General features: G+C 41.6%; 1 protein-coding gene across 2 annotated transcripts in view; it reads left to right on the top strand.

Moving 5' to 3' along the window:
- The window catches only part of sima (similar), a 576,195-nt gene that overhangs the window by 514,195 nt on the left and 38,819 nt on the right, over positions 1-23,181 (top strand). For both annotated transcript variants that reach the window (XM_065222464.1, XM_065222463.1), the window contains exons 9-10: positions 342-1,041; positions 14,677-15,128. In XM_065222464.1, the coding sequence (XP_065078536.1) occupies positions 342-1,041; positions 14,677-15,128 (1,152 nt within the window). The remainder of the gene's footprint in view (positions 1-341; positions 1,042-14,676; positions 15,129-23,181) is intronic.

Genomic DNA, 23,181 nt, shown 5'->3' with positions numbered 1-23,181 from the left:
CCTAGCACAGGAAACCAACAAACGAAATTGAATATTCCGCTCACATAAAGTAGGGTATGTAGTAGCAGCAGCAGAAGAAGGCGAGGCAGAAAAAAGCAAATGCCAAGGTTAGCCCCACGAGAGCGAGGAAAAACTTTCACTTTCTCGCAAACGAACGGGACGAGTCCTATCTTGATTACGGCACGTGGAAAATTCATTTCCTTTCTACCATACCACAGCTGCACCTCCCCCACCCACCCGAATCGCACATCTCGCTGGCTATTTAATTTCTTGTCAATAATCATTCATGATTAAAAGTTCATTAATCATTATCCTTTTCTCTCCCCCCACGCCCTACGCAGAGCCCCGAAGGAAGCAGTATACCGTCGCTGTGCAGCCCAAACGGATCGGGCTGCCCGGAGGATGAGCTTGCATTTATGACCCTCAACATGGACGATGACGATCTGGACCTATCGATGCGCGCTCCGTACATATCGATGAGCGAAGTGGACGACCTTCCGCTGCTCACATCCGATGACCTAATGTGGGGTGCTCCGGCTGCGTCCGTCGACAGTGCCACAGCGGCTGCCATGGCAGCCGCCGCTGGTAAATATTTAATCAAGGAAGAATACGTACCACCCACCCAACAACAGCTGTCGTCGTCACAAGGTCACTCCGCCACCACCAACACCACCTCATGCTCCTCCCCATCGGTTGGCATGAAATCGTCACCGGTCACGGTCTCGACCAGGATCGCCGACTTCAACAGCAATACTAGCAATAATCACAATAACGAAAACAACTGCAATATCGGCAACAAAATCATCGATTCCAGCCTGGCGGCACTGCTCTGCGGCGGCAATGTCATCAACATTCAAACATCGACAATCCAACTGCAGCAACACCAACAACAATCACAAAACGGCAATAGACACATTTTGGTACAACAGCAACAACAACAACAACAACAGCAACCGCAGGTGATATCGGCGCAGTCGGAAGGCGACAAAAGGTTCAACTTGTTACATCCGATGGTTGTGATTACGCCAAACTATAAGAACAGTAAGTTTAAAGGGAAGCGGGGGCTTGTCCTCAATCTGGTGATGGGACAAGTTTCCTGCCTTTTGGAAGGGAACGGGGTGTGAAACGGTGAAAATGTGGAACTCATGCGCTGTTTGAACGTCATGGAACCATGCGGATTTTTAATTAGAACCGTTGGAGGCGATTTGCTGCTCTTGGGACCATACCGACAACTTGAACAATTTTGAATTTCCATATTAGGTAAAAATTTAAATCCATGTTTTGAATGTCGATGAACCAATCTTCAATTTTCAATAATCTTTGAATAACTGTTCGTCATCGTGAATCAATCAAATTTGTTATGGGATTCGACCATTTTGACTCTAACCTTATTTTTCAGAACTAACCCCATCAGAAGTCGAACTCGTTTCCCTCGGAAGTATCTTTCTGAAGTTTCTTCTAACTTGACCCGGAAAATTCTTCCTAAATCTTCTGAAATTTTCTTTCTGACTGATTCAAACATTTTTCGGTGAACATTTCAAATGGTCCTATCGGCTTTGATCGATTCTCTTCATCGACTTTCTCTTTCGTCAACAAAGGCCCAAACGCAATGTGGGCGGAAGCGGAACGGAAAAGGAAAGTTTGACAGTTGTCACAAATGTCATCAAGATGCCTAATCGAAGTCGATTTGATTCTAACTAGTTTTCAATCCGGTAAGAAGACTTACTCAGATCGGGCTTTTCCGCTGCCGCTGCCGTTCAGCTTCCGCTGTCATTGCGCTTGGGCCTTAACTCAGTTGCAAAACTGTTGTATTTGACGTTTTGGACGCTAGATAAGACCCTCCTTTATCAAACTAGATGGTAGAATTAGCGCGAAATCTGTTTGCATATCAGTGGTTATGAAAAGAGAAAGTCGATGAAGAGAATCGATCAAAGCAGATAGGACCATTTGAAATGTTCATCGAGATTTCTTCGGGCTTTCTCCGTAATATTTATCAGACTCTCTCTGGAAGTTTCTTCCGGTTTAGCCCGGATGATTTAAGTTTCTTCCGTTCTCCCGGATTTTTTTTTTCCACCATTTATAGAAGTTTCTCCAGGATTGTAGATGTTTTTTTTTCGACATAAAATTCCCAACTTCCCAGACCTAAAATTCCCAACTACCCAGATTTATTTACCGAACCCTCCCGGAAGTTTCCACTGACTTTCTTCGGAAGATTCATCCGACTTTTCTTCAAAGTTTTTTCCTATTTCACCCAGAAATCGTTCTGACCTCCCCTGGAATTGTCTTCCGATAATGTCCAGTTTTTGCAAACATCCCGGAAGTTTTTTTTTCTCTCAGCATTTCAGCATTCTATTTTGGCATTTTGACTTCCCCGGAAGTCTCATCTTACTTCTTCTGGAAGTTTCTTTCAATTTTCCCCAAAAACTTCTTTCGATTTAGTCCGAATGATTCATCCTTCTTCCACCGGAAGTTTCTTCCGTTCTCCCGGATTTTTTTCTAAAAGTTTCTCCAGGTTTGTAGATATTTTTTTCTTTCTATATACCGTCTCCTGAAATTCTCAACTCCTCAGATTTATTTACCGAACCATCCGGAAGTTTTCTCTGACTTTAATCGGAAGATTCATCCGACTTCTCTCCAAAGTTTCTTCCGATTTCACCCAGAAATTGTTCTGACTTCTCCTGGAATTGTCTTCCAATTATGTCCAGTAGTTTTTTCAAACTTCCCGGAAGTTTTTTTCTCTCTCAGCATTCCAGCATTCTATTTTGGCATTTTGACTTCCCCGGCCCCGGGAGTCTCATCTCACTTCTTCTGGAAGTTTCTTCCAATTTTCCCCAAAAACTTCATCTAAACTTCACTGGGAAGTTTTTTTTTTCAAGAAAATCTTCGACTTTCCTTTATCCGGAACTTTATTCCTCAGAAGACATTTTGGCTTCCCTCGGAAGAATCTTTCAACATTCTCCGGAAGCTTTTTTTCTGAAATCCTCCGGAAATGTTTCCTTCTGCTCCTACTTTCGACTGGATCTGGAATTCCTTCTGGCTTCAGGAAGAATTGTCTGACTTTCTTCAGAAGTGTTTTACAATTCCGCCCAAAATATTGGTCCGGCTTTCTCTAGAAGTTTTCAACATATCCTGGAAGTTGCTTGCGACTTCCTCCGAAATCCTTCTGAATTCCCCTCAAATTTACTGTGACTTTCCTCGGAAGGTTATCCAAGTGCTCTTCAAAGTTTCTTCCGAGTTCACCCAGAAATCCCTCTAGCTTCCCCTGGAATTGTCTTCCAATTCTGTCCAGAATTTTCGTCAAACATCTCCGGAATTTTTTTTTTTTTTCAAAAAATCTTCGAGTTCTCCTTGAAAGTTTATTCAAACTTCACCTCAAGTTTCTTCCAACATACCTCTGAAGACATTTTGGCTTCCCTCGGAAGAGTCTTTCAACTTTTAAATCCTCCGGAAGATTTCTGACTTCCCCTGGAATTGTCTTCCGATAATGTCCAGAAGTTTTTTCAAACTTCCCAGAAGTTTTTTTTTTTCTCAGCATTCCAGCATTATATTTTGGCATTTTGACTTCCCCAGAAGTCTGATGTCACTTTTTCTCAAAGTTTCTTCCAATTTTCCCCAAAAACTTCATCCAAACTTCACTGTGAAGTTTTTTTTTTTCAAAAACATCTTCGAGTTTCCCTCGGAAGTTTATCCCTCAGGAGACATATTGGCTTCCCTCGGAAGAGTATTTCAACATTCTCCGGAAGCTTTTTCTGAAATCTCCGGATTTTGTTTTCCTTATTCTCCTACTTCCGACTGGATCTGGAATTCCTTTTGGCTTCAGGAAGAATTTTCTGACTTTCTCCGGAAGTGTCTTACAATTCCGTCCGAAGTATTGTTCCGGCTTTCTTCAAAAGTTTTGAAGATATCCTGGAAGTTGCGTGAGACTTACTCCGAAATCTTTCTGACTTCCCCTCCAATTTACTCTGACTATCCTCTGAAGATTCATCAGACTGCTGTTCAAAGTTTCTTCCGATGTCACCCAAAAATCCCTCTAGCTTCCCCTGGAATTGTCTTCCGATTCTGTCCACAATTTTCGTCAAACATCTCCGGCAGTTTTTTTTTTCACATCATTCCAGAATTTGATGTTGCACATCATCTCACTTCTCCCGAAAAATTCCAGTTTTCCCAAAAACTACACCGGGAATTTTTTTTCAAAAAATCTTCGAGTTCTCCTCGGAAGTTTATTCAAACTCCACCTCAAGTTTCTTCCAACATACCTCTGAAGACATTTTGGTTTCCCTCGGAAGAATCTTTCAACTTTCAAATCCTCCGGAAGTTTTCTGACTTCCCCTGGAATTGTCTTCCGATAATGTCCAGAAGTTTTTTCAAACTTCCCAGAAGTTTTTTTTTTCTCAGCATTCCAGCATTCTATTTTGGCATTTTGACTTCCCCGGAAGTCTCATCTCACTTTTTCTGGAAATTTCCTTAAATTTTCCCCAAAAACTTCATCAAAACTTCACTGGGAAGTTTTTTTTTCAAAAACATCTTAGAGTTTCCCTTGGAAGTTTATCCCTCAGGAGACATATTGGCTTCCCTTGGAAGAGTCTTTCAACATTCTCCGGAAGCTTTTTCTGAAATCTTCCGGATTTTGTTTTCCTTCTTCTCCTACTTCCGACTGGATCTGGAATTCCTTTTGGCTTCAGGAAGAATTTTCTGACTTTCTCCGGAAGTGTCTTACAATTCCGCCCGAAATATTGTTCCGGTTTTCAACATATCCTGGAAGTTGCTTGAGACTTACTCCGAAATCCTTCTGACTTGACCTCAAATTTTACTCTGACTTTCCTCGGAAGGTTCACCCGACTGCTCTTCAAAGATTCATCCGATGTCACCCAGAAATCCCTCTGGCTTCCCCTGGAATTGTCTTCCGATTCTGTCCAGAATTTTGGTCAAACATCTCCGGCAGTTTTTTTTCACAGCATTCCAGAATTTGATGTTGCACATCATCTCACTTCTCCCGGAAAATTCCAACTTTCCCAAAAACTTCACCGAGAAGTTTTTTTTTTCAGAAAATCTTCGAGTTCCCCTCGGAAGTTTATTCCAACTCCAATTCAAATTTCTTCCAACATCCCTCTGAAGACCTTTTGGCTTCCCTCGGAAGAGTCTTTCAACTTTCTCCGGAAGCTTTTTCTGAAAGCCTCCGGAATATTCTTCCTTCTTCTCCTACTTCTGACTGGATCTTGAATTCTTTTAGGTTTCAGGAAGCATTTTCTCCGAAATTCATTTTAACGCTCTTGGGTCATTCGTGATTTGTCTGGGGGTGAGATTTGAACTCGTGACTTTGGCGTGAGAAGTTTCCTCTGACATTCTTCGGAAGATTCATCTGACTTCTCTTTAAAATTTCTTCCGACATCGACCTGAAGTCCTGCTGCATTCCCCTCGAATTGTTGTCTGACTTTTCCGATAAGGTGCTCCAAACTACCCCTTTTATCAGTTCCGTCTGGAAGCTTCTTTCGACTTCCTCCGGAAGTTTCTTCCTGCTTCAATTGGAAGTTTCTACCGATTTACCTCAGCAGTTCTTCTTGCTGCTTCTAGAATTGAGCTTCTCCTGGATTTTTTTTTCGACTCCAGAACGACTTAGGATTATCTCGATTCAACTTTCTCCGGAAGTTTCTTCTGACTTCCGCCGGAAAACTCTTCCTAATTCCTCCAGATTCAATAATTCTTTCAGGCGTTTTTGGGAAGATTTGCCTCACTTTTTCAAGAATTGTTTTCTGATTTAGCCTGGAAATTTGTTGTAACTTCCCTCCAACGTTGTCTCGGTTAACTCTAGAAGTTTCTTCAGGCTTCCTCTGTAATCCTTTTGGTTTCACCTGAAATTTCCAGCATCCCAAAAAGTTCTCTTTTTGGATCTCTCCCAGAAAGTGTTTCTGAATAGTCTCGGAAACTTTTTTATTATTACTATAGTCACTTTAACACTATTGGATCATTCGTGACTTGTCTGGGGGTTAGATTTAACTCGTGACTTTGGCGTGAGAGGTATGGATGTTAACCTCTACGCCGGGGTCGTCCCCTAACTTTATCCGACTTTGGTTTAAAGTTTCTTCCAACTTCACGCAGAAGTCTTTCTGACTTTTCCTGGAGTCGTGCTCTGATTCTACCTGATTATTTATCAGAACATTCCCCATAAGTTTTATCTGATTTTCCTCAGCAGTTCTTTTGGCTCCTCCTCGACTTGTCTTCAGACTTTGTCCGGACGTATTCCAGACTTCCGCTGGAGGAATTTTTCAAATATCCGCGGTAGTTTTGTTTTTCTAGATTTCCAGGGAAAATTTAGTCCAATCTCATCCGGATGTCCATTCCTGCTTTTCCTGGATATTTCTTTTAACTTCTCACGGTAGATTCTCTCATTTTAAAATACGGTGATTTCTATACTCCTCGATATTGAAGGGACCAAACGAGTTATAGAAATATCGGAAAGCACCATCTCAATAGCTATGGTTCTATAACTCGATATCGAGTTAGTGGACATCGAGTTGTGGAGAGTTGACCGTAAATCATATTTCCCAAAGATAGTTTCCTGTGTGGTGTGGTCTATTTTCCGGGAAAATGTATCTTTGGCATACATACCAATCAGGCTAGGGCCTTGAGTCCTCTGCTGTCCAAAGAAGTCGTCTCCACTCTACTCAATTCATGGCCACAAGTCGTCAGCTTCGTAGTCTGCGAAGGGTCCGTAGGTCGCCTTCTACTTTGTTATGTTTTCTGCACTACAAAAAGAGCCGATTCCTGGGAAATCTGATCAGCATTGGCGTAGCTCGACAATTTATCTGGAGAGGGCCTAGATAATTCTGGAGGGGGCCTAGATAATTCTGGAGGGGGCCTGGCCCCTCTGGCACCCCCATTTGCTACGCCAATGCTGATCAGATTCCTGGGAATCGGCAGTCGTGATTTTGGTTAAATTTTTCGGAACATCCCGAGAAGCAAGCTCTATCCAGAACGTTAAAAGAATTAGCATACACAGCTTAATTCCTTCGAAATTCAAGGCACATCGTGAAACTCTTTTTTTTTTTTTTTTTTTTTTTTTATTTTTTTTTTTTTTTTTTTTTTTTTTTTTATTTTTTTTTTTTTATAGTCACTTTAACACTCTTGGGTCATTCGTGACTTGTCCGGGGGTGAGATTTGAACTCGTGACTTTGGCGTGAGAGGTATGGATGTTAACCACTACGCCGGGGTCGCCCCCCATCGTGAAACTCTAATTTCACCGAACATTGACGTTTCCAGAAAGTTAGGAATTGTTGGCACCTTGAAACATTCAGATTATTTACGCCATCGCGGGAGTTCCAAGGACGAACCTTCCGTATTCAAAAACTTCACGAGACTCCAGCAACTGGAATAATTCCTGGAACACACAAAACCTCAAGGGTTGAGAGCAGTGTTGGGAACATATAAAAAGATCAAATCTCACCAATGCTCCATATCACGCTTGATTTTCGTAGACGAAAATCAACAAACAAGCAACTGCGGTTGTTATTTCAAGCTGTGGTATCGTACACACTTAGAAATTACTATTTTTACACGAGATGTAATTCAGTTTTGACGTAAATCATGGAACGTAAACAACCATGGCATGTAAAATTAAGTAACATGAAACTGAAACATATGCAACTCGACGAAAAGTGCGTTTGATTGAATTGATTTTCTCGTCCTTTTCAACTGATTCTTATGTCAAAAGGGCCGCTTGCATGTGTCGGTCTCAGGGAACTGAAATTTACATGTCTTTTTCGTAGTGTGTAGCTACGAATATCAAGCTAATAATACTCACCAGCTACTAATCTCACCAAACCGTGGTGAGTTTGAGTTTCATGATTTTTGCTTTATCTCCGAACGCGACCCGAAACTACCGTCACTGCCATCGGTGAGTAGTAAAGGGAGATAGCTAACTATGCTTTCTCTTTCTAAGAAAACGATGTGCGATCATTTTTGTGTCGAGTCAACTCTCGGCTTCATTTTTGCATGTTGTGAATAGGCTCGCAATATCAAAGGAGCTTGTAAAGCCAATATCAAGCATGATATTTTGTTCCAATATCACGTGTGGCATTGAGAGCATATGAGAGCGGAAAAATATCATTTGATTGATGATTTTGCCAACACTGAGAGTCCCCAGAAGCTCTCGAAATTTCACGAAAATGGTAAGTTTTTGGTGATTTGAGAATTCTGAAAGTTCCGCGGAGTACCGTAATAGCCGTAGTTTGGGAGTTTTGCGAGTTCCGGGAGTTTGTCAAGTGCCGCAAGCTTCCGTGAGTCGTTGCAGTTCCTGAGTTCTTGTAGTTTCAAGATAAAAAAATCAAAAGTACCCACCAGAAGTTTTTGGAGCTCCTTAAGTTGAGTACTCAGAGTTTGGTTGGAATTTTACAGTTTCCTAAAGTTTTAGCAATGACAGACGCTAGGAAAGTGTATTGAGTTTGTTGAGGATGTTCCACTGGCGGGGTTGGCTGGATAGCCACTGCCCAACGATGGTAGTATCCGTCCAGGCGAACTGCTCGATCTGGCATAGCTTGAGTGAATTCGCTAACTGCTTCATCAGTTTCGGCTGCATTGAGCTCCAGACGGGGAATGGAGATTTGTCGTACAGGAGTGACCTCGGTTTTCGCTGCCATCAAGGTAACCTGAACCTCGCCGTTGCTATCCACTTATTGGATGTACACCACAGTTGCGTACGCCTTCCTCCGCTCTATCCGAGAATCTGTGTAGTTCGCCGCTCTTCGTGGTAATTCCACTTGTTCCAGCTGATGCAAATTCTCCTTCGTTTCACCCAAGGAATCAACAAGCCCGCTAATTCGCCTTTTTGCAATATAAGGCTGATACACGGCTAACAGAGGTCACGCTAAGCTTTATATTAGACGCATATTAGCCATAAATTGCAAAAAGGCGAGTTAGCGGGCTTGTTGGTTACTTGGGCAGTTCACACCTCCTCAATGACGGGGGGTAATGGATCGTGCCGCCAACATTTTTTATAGAGGGTTTTGTCTCGTACAATCACGGGTGCAAACCATCCAAATGGGTCAAACAGCTTCGCTGAATCCGAGAGTAGCTGATGTTTCGTGTTTGGTCCGTCACTTTAAATGTGAAAACATCTTCTGTTGGAAGCTAGTGTGTTCCGAGCGCCTTCACAATATTCCGTTCGTCGGGGAATTGAATCGGCATTGTGGTGCTGATGGTATCTGTCAGCGAGTCTTCAGTTGAGGTTGAACTCCATTTACGAAGAGTAAACCCCACCTTGCCGAGGATTTCGTTGATTTCCTTGATAACTCGTACCGTTTCCTCCACTGAATCTGCGCCTGAAGTTAGATCATCGACGTATGTATGCTTCTTGATTCTCTCAGCAGCTTCCGGTTACTGCTGCCATTGCTAGGAACTCTGAGTTCTTAAGACCGTAGGTGACGGTACGGACCGTAGATGACGGTACGGACCGTAGATGACGGTACGGACCGTAGGTGCTGATTCGGCTTGTCAGGATTCTCGCCATACGATGCATAGGTAGTCCGTATTAGAGAGGGTCTAGTATAGGCCCTCTCTAGTCCGTATCTTAATGGTGCACCCACACCTGGTGGTACATCTTTTCGACATCCGTGATGAATATCACTAAGAACAGCATCTAGTAGCATATCGTCGTGGTGGCAGAAGAAGCATCGAAAACCACTAGAAGTTTTGTGGTTACGCTGTCCTCCTTTACAACGCCATGGTGAGGCAAGTAGTACGATTTCGAACAGTCCACGTCGATCCCCGCTGGCGGCACAACCTCCATGTGGCTCAAATTGGCACTCCATCGCTCTCAACCACCTGGTAGCAGCGGTCAGCGAATTCCCGAGTTTGAGCTTTGTTGAGGAGTTTTTCGGTATTCTGAGAAATCATGCAGATCCGAAAGTTCATCCCGGATTTCCGATAATTTCTTCTGAGCACGATGTTGTGAGAGTTTTTGGAGTTTTGAAACTCTATGTTCTAGCCAGTTCCTAGAACTTCCTGGAGTGAAAGGTGAAAGATATTGAAAGCTATAATGAGACTTCATTTCACCTCGAAAATCAAAGTATCGTCGATTGAAAGGAGTGAGCAAAGCAAAGACGAGAAAATCCACACCCAGCCTTTCACTCTAATGGGCTGTTTACGCTTATGCTAGTTCACTAGCTCAGCCAACTCAACCAACTAGCACGAATATCAGTTGTTGCTGAAATCTCATGCTGGTATATGTTGACGCCCTGTTTACTTTTTAGTACAGTGCTAGTACACTAGCATTTCATTTTCGTTTCGTGCTGATAGTCTAGCTAGGCGTTATGAAAATGATGCGTTAAACACCCAGGTAGCAATATTGGTTTTATGAGAGTTCTGTAGACCATGATATAGACTTATAGAGTGCATCGATAAAACATGCAATGTAAGTGGGATGTTACACGAAAGAAACAAAACTCGAGTTCATTTTGGAGCTTTGCGAAAATGCAGAGCCTTGATTAGAAGCTCTGGGAATTAATGAAATTTCAAAGTTTGCGAGAGTTTAAAGACCATCGGGTCATCTGGAGTTGGTGTCAGTTCCTGCAGTTTATGGGTTTACCATGAGTTCTTGGGCCTCCCTTAGCTCAGTTGGTAAAGGCGCAACTACAAAGGAAGACCATGCTGGATGCGACTGGGTTCGATTCCCGGTCCGGTTTAGGAATTTTTCTGGTTGAAAAATTTATCGACTTCCCTGAACATAGCGTATGATTGTACTTTCCACACAATTATAGTAATGCAAAAAATTGTACAGGCATCGAAAGCTCTCAATTAATAAATGTTGAAGTACATCTAGACAGGCTTGATGGAGCCTAACTCGCGAGTTTGAAATGAGCCGAGCTTAGCATTTTTCTGAGGAGTAGAATGCCTACTGCCAAATCATTCCACTGAGCTTCAGAGCTTGTGAGCGAAAGGAGATAAAACGAGAGTGAGGTTTGCTACTATTCACGCTACACGCTCTTACTCTCACTCTGGGTGAACTCAGAGCTTCTTGCGTCGAACAAAAAAAATCACCCGGAGTCTCGAAAAGCGCACCTCACGTAAAATCATCCTCCCGCTGAAGTTCACTCTCCCTCTCTCTCTCGAGGAGTTTTTGTTTACTTCTTCCATATTCCTGCCGCCACTCACTCGAGGTGAGGGCTGGCTAAACTCGCAAGACGAGAGTGTTTTAAAACCTCCAGTGAGTTTGAGGAGTTTCATCTAGAGCACTCAGTTGAGAGCTCACAATAAGCTAATATGCAATAAGCAATAAGCTTGAAATGCGAAGAAAAATAAGAAGACGAGGAAGAAGTTCTTGAAGTTCCAGGAACATTGTAAGTTTTGTAGTTTTGACAGTACTCGAAGAACCTTAACATCCGAAAATGTATGTTAGGCGAGTTACAAGTAGTTCTTAGAAAGTTATATGAGCCACTGCAGCGCTGTGAATGTCGGAAGATTCCGGAATTCCGGCAGTTCCAAAAGCTCCAATAATGTTTGAGATTCTGGAGCTCCAACAAATCAGGTAGTTGTTTGAGTTTCAGAAGTTTCAAGAGATTGTTGGGAGATACCGAGGGGGACGACTCCATCTACGATGCAGAAAAGATTGTGTTTTGCTGTGGCTAGCTGCACGCACGCTGAGTAGATAGAAGGAAGATTTATGTCGATTTTGAAGATTTCCTGCAAAAAGATGAAGCACGATGCAAGTAGATGCGAGAAATGAAAGATGATTTTTCGAAGATTGATTCGCTAGTGTGAAATTTTTTGAGCATCTAGAATTGAAATTTAGATGTGTCACCCCCCTCGGGAGATTCAGCGAAATTAATAAAGGCCCTAGCGCAATGACAGCGGAAGCGGAACGGCTGCGGCAGCGGAAAAGCCCGATCAGAGTAAGCCTACTTGTCGGATTGAAAACAAGTTAGAACCAAATCGACTTCGACTAGGCAGCTTGATGTCATTTGTGACAACTGTCAAACTTTCCGTTTTCGTTCTGCTTCCGCCCACATTGCGTTTGGGCCTTAAGAGTTTGCAGAGTTTTGGAGGATGTGGGTATTCTAAAGCGGGTCTCCCTTAGCTCAGTCGGTAAAGACGCAGCTACAAAGCAAGACCATGCTGGAGGTGGCTGGGTTCGATTCCCGGTCCGGTCTAGGAATATTTCGGGTTGGAAATTTCTCGACTTCCCTGGGCATAGAGTATGATTGTACCTGCCACACAATTATACTAATACAAAAATGGTACAGGCATCGAAAGTCTCAATTAATAACTGTGGAAGTGCATCTAGAACACTAAGTTGAGAGCACGCAATAAGCTAATAATGCCATACGCAATAAGCTTCAAATGCGAAGAAGAAGAAGAAGGGTATTCTAAAGCAGAGCGTAAAATTATTGACTGCCTAGGCTATTTGTACCAAACGGTAAAGGACGAGGCAATGAAAGAGCCAACAAAAACATTCAGTCACTCACGAGCAGGCGACGCACGCCGCTTGCCTTCGCTCTCACAGCACGTAATTGAGTAATTTTTCCATAGAAAATGTACGCTCAGTCATTCAATACAAATATTGGGTACCATCACGGCAGAATAAACGTGTTGACTGAGCTACTGACTGAGTGCTCGGCTGTCAGTGGCTCGTTTACCTCTCAATCATTCAGACTCTCACGAGGCAGTGAATGATGAGGCAGTTGGCAGTTCATATTCATATCAAAATGACTCAATGAACCTGACTGTTTTGCGCACTGTTCTAAAGTTCTGAGAAATTATGAAATTCTAGGAGATTCCGTAGTTCTTAAAGTTCTGTTGGGAGTACCAACATTCTTGAGCAGCACAACAAGTTCCGGAAATCCAAGGCGAATTTTCGGAACTGCTGAAGCTTTCAGAACTGTCTTATTTGACAGAATTTAGGAAGGTCTAGCAGATCGCTAGAAACTCTGCACATTTTCTTAACTTTTGTAATTGCTACATTTTTCTGAAACTCAAAACCACTTTTTGGAACATTTGAAGCGTACAAAACTCCCTGAACTGTAGATATTTTGAGACATCCAGGAATGTAATTAACTGTTCAAAAGCTACTGTTGAAACTCTTGAAATTTATGGAATTCTGGAAACTTGATGCGCTGTGGATGGGTCCGGATGAGACATTGAGCGTAGAGCGCTTAAAGAGCGATGGTGGCAAAGCATGAACATTAATGACGGATAAATTCACTCCCAAGTATACAAAATATACGGTTCAAGTGAGTGGTCAACGTTCAAGTGACTTGGACAAATTGGACATCGACCAACTGTCTAGACGTTTAATTGAGTTGAACGCCGAATTGAGCCGTCTCAACCGGGCTTTATAGCTTCCCGCTCACAAGCTATGAGACTCGGTGGAAAGATGGCTAGCTGACGAGTGAGGCTCATAGTTACAGTAGTATAAGTTACTGTCTCGGGAGCTGCAAGAAATTGTGAAAGTTTTAGAAGTTCTGAAAACTTCTTGAATTTCACGAGTTGCTGGCCGGATGATAAAAAATATTGATTCCGAATTATCTCTCTACGCGACAGTAGTGTACATGTGAACTTACTGCCTAAGCTATATTTAGAGATTCTGACTGTCTAAGAAGTAGCTGTCTTCGTTAAAGTTGTTCTTGGGCTTTCCGGATGATGAACATATTGATTTCGAATACTCTCACTACGTGACAGTATTGTACGTGTGAACTTCCCTTGTAGGATCTTTATACTGAGATCCTTATTATCTAGGTAGTTTCTGCTTTGAGAGTTGTTCAGATGCCCAAAGCCTTCCTGATGAAAGACAGATATGTTTTGAATTTTCCTGACACAATGCACCCTAACTGGATGCACTTTAAAACGGTGGGTAAAAATGGTCACCCTTAACAAAAGATACATCGTCCTTTCAATTAGCATCTCTTCGGTTCCGAAAGAATATCGCTCTCAGTTTACAGTTGGTTTATCTCGGAAAAAAACCCAACAAACGAGACTCCCAACCTTCTAAAACAAACAAACAATTCGACCATCCTCGAAAGGGATTTCTGGTTGAGTAACAATGCCACCCATAAATTAGCCAAAATTACCCAATAAACATGGTTGGCCGAACATCGATTAATCATCCACTCGGACAATTGACTAAAACTTTTCCAACGAAACGTTGTCACCCGCCGCTCCATTCCCCATTGAAAACATCCCGCTGGGAAAATCACGCGATACACCCCTCGTAGGCACAGTCGAGACGAACCCCCACGTAACAACGTAGCGGATTAAAACGCCGCCCGATAAAAGATCATATTTTTATTTTCCGACCATACCAAACGGAACGCGTTTTTTTTAACGAAAACAACAACAACCACAAGCAGACCGTCGGTCGTATTTGCTCTGCCACTGCGCTGCTCTACTTTGGCTTCATTTTTTAATTCGTTTTCGAAGCTAAAAATAACCCGTCGGAATGTCCAATCTCTCGAGCGGGATCGGCGGCAACGAGTTCTGACAGATATCTTCAAGAACCCTACCAACTCCGGTAGATGATATTTTTAGTCGCCCACTTGAGGCGATCCAATCCGATGAAAGATCCACTTCACCGTCGAGTTTCACATTTTTCACCACCAACACCACCGTCGCAGCGCAGGGTGGTGATATAGGGTGACTGACCCAAAATAAAACATTGTTTACTAATATTCTGCCTTGACTCACTTGTAGGTAACTCGATCGAGGCCTGGACCATGAACGATCTGCTGCAGCTGAACGGGGCTAGCACCAGTGGAACTACGACGGCGACAACCGGTGGCAGCAAGCTGAATGTGATCGCATCGATCGTCTCCAAGAAGAATTCCACCGCATCTCCCACCGTCAGCACCAACTCCACCTCCTACAAGCGTCCCCTTGCGGAAAGTGGCGACGGGTGCAGCAAGCGCGTCAAACCGAATCCCACCCAGAGTAGTCATCGGCAGCAACAGCAATCTCCCACGTCCTCGCCGCAGCTGCTACAGCAGCTGATGGCCCCGTCGCCGGTCCCGGCCAAGGCCAAAGCCAAGTCCAAATCCATGCTGGACCAGGCGGACCAACACCGATGGCCCACCGGAAAGGTCAACGGTCTGCAGGAGCAAGCATCCAACTCGGTTCTGATGAACCTGCTCGTCAGTGGATGCGATGTAAGTGCCGGTTATACCTGCTTTCCCCGCCCTAGCAAGGCGGCCAAAGCCTAGCCTGGTACCGGCTCCTTCTGTGGCACTAGCCACAGAAGCAGTCACAGCAACGCTAGTCTGGCCGTCCTGCGTCGTAACTGTCTAGTTTCCGCGAAGCTTCATCTCGTTCGTAAATGAGGAGACCTCAGTGAGTAGGAGAGTAAAACAAACGAAAACAGAAAATGAGAAATCTTGTCTAATTAGAGTGTAAAGAGACAAAACCATTACTGTGATAGTTGTTATAATTTTAGTTATACATATGAAATAATAACTCGTTGAAAATCAGTCATCATCATCACCTAATAATTGTTAAAAAGCGAACACGAAGAAGAAAGTTACAAACCATTAAAGAGAGGAAATTATTTAAGTAGCGCATAAGTACTGTTATGTTTTTTCTTAGTTTTAGAAGAAAAATCGAACCTTTTATTTTATTCCACCGCCCCTCGTTCCCACCATCCCCTGCCCCCGCGTCCCATTTCTCTCCTCGTACACACACACACGCCCATGTATGTTCTATAAGTTACGGAAAAATCGGAAAACCTACAAAATGAAATCAGACTTGTTTTGAAATAAAAAATTGTTGGCAACAAAAAATAACAACAACCAATCAGCGCTCGTATCATTTCCCTTAAATCGGTCCCTGGTTTAGTTTCCGTTTCGATTCAATTTTAATAAAATGTGGAAATTCTGTACAAAGACAATGAAAAAAAAGTCGTCATTGTAAGATCAAACAAAAAAAAAAAACAAAACGAACGGCACCGGCGTGTGCCGTTCGTTGAGCCCCCCAAAGGTACAAAGCAAACTAAATTACAAATCGATACAAATGAGGAAATCCAATGGAACAATGCGTAATTTGTACAAAGTTGAAAAAAAAAACAAAACATATAAAGAAAACGAGATAAAAAAAAATGGTAAGCGATAGTCAAGAGAGGAAGGCCGCTCAAGCAATTTGGATTGAGTATTTGAACAGGGTTATACAATTCGTTTCATGGATTTTTTGTACAAAGGGAAACTTTGAAAATAGTCTATAGGCTTTCGATTGCTCTTCACTTTATCATTAGAAGGAGAAATCAAACAAAATGGTATTGTTCTGCTTTTACTACCACTCTGTTTGTTCGAAAAGGATGTGACGAGTTTTGTTTGCATTGCATTTGTTTTCGGTAACACCGAAATTCGTAGTTTGTTTTTTGCTCTTCTGCTACAGTCTGCTCTTATCATACCTCTTTGAACAGGAATCCTTCCGCTGCTTCTCGGTTTTGCATTGGAAGCACTTATTCTTCAGTCCGTTGTAGGGAAACTTGCCGTACCTATTATCGTCAGGGGTTAAATTAAGTCTTACACACCAAATTAAGAATTGTAACCTTCCAGTCAGTAAAGTTTTACTTGGTTTATGAATTGCGGACCTGTTCGGTAAAAGTTTAAAAATCTGTGGAAAATTAAAAAATGAGAAAACTTATTCCAAACTTGAACAGACTTACTTCTGCTACGGTGATACGATCCAGAAGCCCGGGCTCTGCTGCCAATTCGCATTTTCCAGGGGACAATTATCTGCTACCGAAAAGCATACAATGACAAAACTGCTTCTCCAAGTTTGCTGTGACGCAGCAAATATGGTGATGCAAATGCAATGCCTGAAATCGCAAGAGTGTTCGAGTTTAACTCACTAGAAAACTCGATGTGGAAATGCAAGTGCCTGAGATTTGTGAACGCTGGATCGTATCACCTTAACCCCATTTGATGATAGAAGATTAAACTTTGCACGAATTAACTTCCGCAGAGCCAGAGTTCTTGGTCACTATGCAATACATCTTAAAATTATTGTCAAAAGGTACAACACAATAAACACTTTATCTTCCGCTATTCCAAAAGCCTCCTCCATCAAAACTGGAGCCGCTTCCAGTGGTTTCATTGTATTGGAGTTACGCCAACGGGGGTCAGAGCGCTTCCATTACAGCAATGGACGCAGAACGTGGTCAGCACACACACTAAACGGTTGCTTTCCAAAGTCGACGACGCATCGATCGAAAGAACTGCTAATGGAGAACAATAAGGAGGACCACACAATGGTTGCTACCGAAAAAAAACAGACGATCGCGTGGCACCCATCGAGAGTGGCCTGCTGTTGTCGACAGCCGAGTGAACACCGATGATGGAAGATGAAATTTGACGATTGCTTTGATTTCTTCAGTTGTCAGTTGTTTCTATCTTCTATCCTTCCTTCCTCATTTGAATTTTTGCCGACTTTTTCAGCAATTCAAAAACCCAGTAAAAAGTACTCCTGTAACAATCTAAGTGTGTAGAGTATTCGTTTTTTTGTAAATCAAAGCTCTGAGATGTGATGCACCTTCATGTTGAAAATCAGTGCTCGAGAACATTAAAATTGTGGGGGGATGATCAGGACCCGGAGCAAACATAAAAATGCATATGCAGCTGGAGAGGACTATACGATTTGAAGGCTTGACTCGTGACGGATCATCTCAGCACACTAAAGTCTTCCACTAATTTTACATACTTTGTTAATCTAACCAGTGAGATTGCGATTATTTGGTGGAAGGCGAAGCGATTCAATATTTGGCAGGATTCGTTTTCTAATAGCTGGTTTGCAGAATTCCATGATTCCCCTGAAATTCTCTCGTAATTCCCTTGCAATTTCGTCTACAATTCTCCAGGAACTCTTGCTGAAATCCCCTTGGGGTTCTCCCAGAAATTCTCTTGGAGTTCATTTGTGGAATTGCCTTTGGCTGTGCCAACCCATTTCCGATTGAGTTTGTTTTGAAATTCGTTGGGCGTCTTTTTAAAATTATCTTTGAATCCTTCTGAAGTCCTCCTGAAAATCATTCAAGAATTCTCTTGAAATTCACCATATTGAAGAGAAGTTTTAGAACGATCTTCTACCAGCTATTTTAACTCTTTCCCTCCCATTTTTGGCATAACCAATTTTAAAACCTACAGGGACAGCCCTATGGGGTTGTAAGCAATGGTGACGTAGGACTACGTGGTCTTATACATATAATAAATGTTATTTGTTAACTGCAGCAGGAGCTTGTGTTTTGTGTAGGAATAGGAATTTGAGCGGGGTTCTCTCTGTTTACACTCTTCAGTATGACGCGCTTGACATAGATGGCCCACAGCAACTTACGAAGAGCTACTGATGCTCATGTCGGCTGCAGCTCGCTGCTTGTAGGCAGCCTTTCGTTGTGTACTGGAGAACAATGTTCAACGCCACACGCCAAAAGCACTGCTGTTGCTGTTTCTGATGCCGACGACCGGACAACACCATACACGGTGATTGGAACTGAATCCGATCAGCGGATGTGGGCAGCCTTGATAACTAGCTGCTTGTGAGGAGCCTTTCGTTGTGTACTGGAGGACACCACCACTCACCACGCAGTGATTGAATAAACACCGTTTGATGAGACCGGATGGAATTCAACTTTGAAATCTGTTTTAGGGAAAACGCTTTTCGCAAGCAATAGGTGATAATTTTAATTATGATAGTAACAGTTGCACATTCATGCAATTTTCAGTATGGACATTGTGAAAAATGATAAAGTCAAATGCGTAGAAATATTTCTGATCGATTGGTGATAAAATTATTGAAATCGATCCAAGGGCAGCTGAGGTATTAACGTTCAAAATCTTTCATAATGTTATTATTATTATTTAAATTTATTAGGGAGGCTTTCAGCCTTTGGCTGGTTCGCCTCCATTCATAATGTTTTTACATGTTCCATTTTCGGTTTTCACAAAATGTACCCTAATATAGAAATCACAGACGTAGTCCTACGTCAAAACCGGTATCTTTGGAATGTCTTGAGATATTGGCCTGGATTTTCTTCCGATATAGAAAAGCTAGTTCAGACAATGTTATAATATTTTTACAAAAATCGGTTGGAATTTCAGAAAGTTTTAGCTCACACATGGTGCTCCAGAGTAACCATGGAAGGGAAAGAGTTAAGAAAATGAAGCGATAAATTCCGGATTTGTCTCGCCTGTCATTAATAAGACCCTATTTTCCGAGGTTCAAGAAGAAAAAATATCCAAACATTGACACACGGTGCAAAGTTCGAGTGAAAGGAAACGTCATTTTAAACTACTCGAATGATGTCCTTTTGCAACAACCTTGTTATCTTTTCTGGAATTTCCATAACATTCCTTTTGGAACTCTGTTGGGCTTACTGTAATGGAGTTCCTTCTGCGACTGCCTCAAAATTTCTGGTCTTATTTCTATTGGAGCTTTTTAGAAATTACCATGAAATTACATCTGTAATACCCTAGATATTTATTCTTCAATCGCCTAGGAACACTTCTAGGGTGTGAATTCTACTCCAACAGTTGCAGGGAGATTGACGCGTCCTTCATAACAAATCATCATGTGGGATCTTAATAAGCTTATTGCGAATTATGTTATTCGTTTTGTTGGGTCGTATCGTTGGAAGGAGACTCTAATTTTCCCGCGGGTTTCGCGTGAGTGACGCCGTTGATAGCCCTTCATTCAGCATTATTGTGAATTCGGACCAGTACCTCAATTCAATCTCGAAGGGATGGTGGCTACCTTACAGACATACATTCAATCGCTTAAGCGCTGTCCAGATGTTATAACGGTTGTCAAATAATTGCAACACAGAAATCACCATCAAGATAGCGCTATAACATGTTATAACTCTGTAGTCTGAACAAGGCATTAGGAATACCTCTAGGAGTTCCCTAGGAATAACACAATCATTTCCTTAAAAATCCTTATCTGATGCTCTCCACATTTTCCGTCGGTCTCTGTTCCGCAAACGAGTGTCAATCATCAACTCCAAATAAGTGACTCAAACGCATCAACACATGAGCCAGCTCCCTTGGATCTTTCGCCTCAGAAACTTCCAACGACCTCAGCTGGGTTTCAACCCAGGCCCACTGGGGTGAGAAAGCAGTCACGCTCTCCCGTGAAGTTTCATATAGAATCCTCTTGAAATTTCTTCTGGAATTACCTCTGACATTCTTTCTGGGATTATCTCCGAAAATCTGTCCGAAATTTTCTGGGATTACCCTCAATAATTCTGTGAACAATTCCTTGGAATTCCATCTGAAAATATCTGAATTATTTACATAAGATTCTCTAGATTTGTCTTGGCTATGCCGGTATGCTCATGAAAATCTTCCTGGAATTTCCTTGGAATTACTTTTGGAATTTTCTCACTTCCGCAACACCCTCGGAAACGCATCTAGAGTTTTTTGACGTAAGGCTACGTCTGTGATTTCTGTATGGGGGGACACTTTGTGAACATCGAAAATCAAAACATGCAACAAAATTATGAAAGATTTTGAACGTTAATTACTCAGCTGCCCCTGGACCAATTTCTTCAATTTTATAACCAATCGATCAAAAATATTCCTAAGCATCTGTTGAAGTAAAAACTTTATCATTTTCAAAATGTCACTATCGAAAATTGAACGAATGTACAACTGTTGCTATGATAGTTAAAATTATCACCGATTTCCTGTGACAAGCGATTTCCCTAACACAGATTTCAAAGTTGAATTCCATCCGGTCTCACCATACGGTGATTGAATAAACAGGTGGTGTTCTCCAGTTGACAACGAAAGGCTCCCCCGAAGCAGCTAGCTATCAAGGTTGGCCTCAACCGTCGATCGGATTCAGTTCCAATCACCGTGTGTGGTGGTCAAGGTCATCAATCGTGTCACCATCAGGGAGAGTACGACTCCCTCTACCCGACGGTAATGTTGGTTAGCGTGGGCGTGCCTTAAATTCCTACAAACCATCGAGAGAAGTCATTGTTTACAAAAGCTGTTATGCTTAATTTAAGCTCTATCTAGATATGTTTAAATCTAACATACCATGTACTTTAAGGCAACATTGGAGGTGCAATTCCAAAAACCAAAGTTGGTCGCGGGCATGAATGTGGTCTGATTTTGATCCAGAGATGATAGATTTTAATTTTTAATACCCCAATCGATAGGATTTTTTTCTACGAATCTGTTAATATTGAAACTTTATTATTTTTCAATATGTCATTTTTGAAAATTGCACGAATGTGCCACTGTTGCTATGATAATTAAAATTATCACCGATGGCCTGTGAAAAGCAATTTCCCTAACACAGATTTCAAAGTTGAATTACATCTGGTCTCATCAAACGTTCTTTATTCAATCAACGCGTGAGTGGTGGTGTTCTCCAGTACACAACAAAAGGCTCCCCGCAAGCAGTGAACTGCAGCCCATATGAGCATCCATAGAAGGAGGAAGAATCCACACCGCCATTGATCGAATACCTTCTGGGATTGAATTGGAGTTACTTCTGGTGTCCCATTGAAGTTCCTTCTGGGATCCCATTGGAATTCCATCCATTAAAATTCGGTCTACAATTTGGTTGTTTGGAGGTATTTTTGAACATATTCGTTATCTGCATTAAAAATGGAACCGAAATCCAAAATTTCATTAGTTTTGGTACACTGGAACTATGTTAAATAAGCACGATTACATATGCAAAAATCACCTTATTAGTGCCCTTCGGTGTCACTTTGTATGGAAGCGAGCTGTCAGTTTGTCAGTTTAGTGTCAAACAGTGAAGTTATTATTTTGCTTTAAATCTTGATTTAAAAATCGAGGTGAAAGTGTATGGGTTCGAAAAAAATATCGCTGTGCTCAGAAAACTCTTTCAGTTATATTTTTCAAAATTAAAGAACCCAATTCTCCCAGAAGGTTTTTTGAAATGCTCATCGAATTTCTTCTGTGAATTTAATGAAGATAATTCAAAAATCCTATCTTGAATTCCCTTGAAATAAGTTCAAATTTTTTTCTGGTTTTTCGGCTGAAATTTGCATGGAATTCCTTTCCAAGTTACCTTAGATTTCCTTCTGGGATTCCCTTGATATTCAGTCTGAAATTCTCTCAGGAATCCATGAAATTCCTTCAAAATTTCCTTCTGGAACTCCTCCCAGAAGTTTTTTTTTTTAAATCCTGTTTCCAAGTGTCATTAAATTCATTTAAAAATTCCATCCAGAATTCTCTTGAAATGGGTTTAGACATTTTTTTGGTCCCCATGGAATACCTTCTGGAATTTACTTGGAGTTCGTTCTGGGGTTCTCTTTGAGTTCTTTCTTAGATTCCCTTGGAATTCCGCTGGGATTCCGCTGAAATTCGGTATACAAACCTTCCAGAAGGTTTTATGAAATTTTCAAATCTGTAAATTCAATGAAAATGATTTAAAACCCCTACTTTTTAGGGTCAAAAATTTTCCATGGAAATTAGCATGGAATACTTGTCCGGGTTCTCTTGAAGTTCCTGTTAGGATTCCTTTGAAATACAGTCTGAAATTCTCGTAGAATTTTCTCAAGAATTAATTCTGTAAATTTCATGAAATTCCTTCAAAATTTGTATCTGGAATTCCCTTTAAAATGAGCACAGACATTTTTCTGAAATTTCCATGGAATACCTTTTGGGATTATTTTGGAAATCCTTCTGGAATTTCTTAAGAAGTCCATCTGGGATTTCGTTAAAAAATTCGATTTGCAAATCTCCCAGAAATTTTTCAGGAATTGCTTCAGTAAATTCCACGTAATTTCTTCAAAAGTTCTATTTGGAATTCCCTTTCAATGAGTTCAGAAATTGAAATTTCCATGGAATTCCTTTTGGTATTTCTTCTAAATTCGGTCTGCAATTCTCTTAGAGGTTTTTCTGAAATTTCTTCTGTATACTTCATGAAATTCCTTAAAAAATCCTACCTGGAATTTTCTTGACAAGAGTTCTGAAATGTCCATGGATTTCCTTCTAGGATTCCCTTAGAATTCCTTCTTTGGATCGCTTCTGGTTTCCTTCTGGAACTTGAAAGTTGGTCTGCAATCCTGTCGGAAGTTCTTCCGCAAATTACATAAAATTCTTAGAAAAATAATTTGCAATAAGTTCAGAAATAATCGGGGAATTTCTTCTAAAATGCCCATGGAAATTCATCTGGGGTTCTACTATACTCTCAGAAGTTTTTCTCGAATGTTACCAACAAATTCCATGAAAT

Source organism: Ochlerotatus camptorhynchus, unplaced genomic scaffold (assembly GCF_037179485.1).
Source record: "Ochlerotatus camptorhynchus isolate MF236.1 unplaced genomic scaffold, CSIRO-AGI_Acam_v1.1 ptg000170l, whole genome shotgun sequence".
In the NCBI taxonomy this organism is placed as follows: domain Eukaryota; kingdom Metazoa; phylum Arthropoda; class Insecta; order Diptera; family Culicidae; genus Ochlerotatus; species Ochlerotatus camptorhynchus.
The sequence above is the reverse complement of the archived record's forward strand: the minus strand, read 5'-3'. Positions and strand labels throughout refer to the sequence as shown.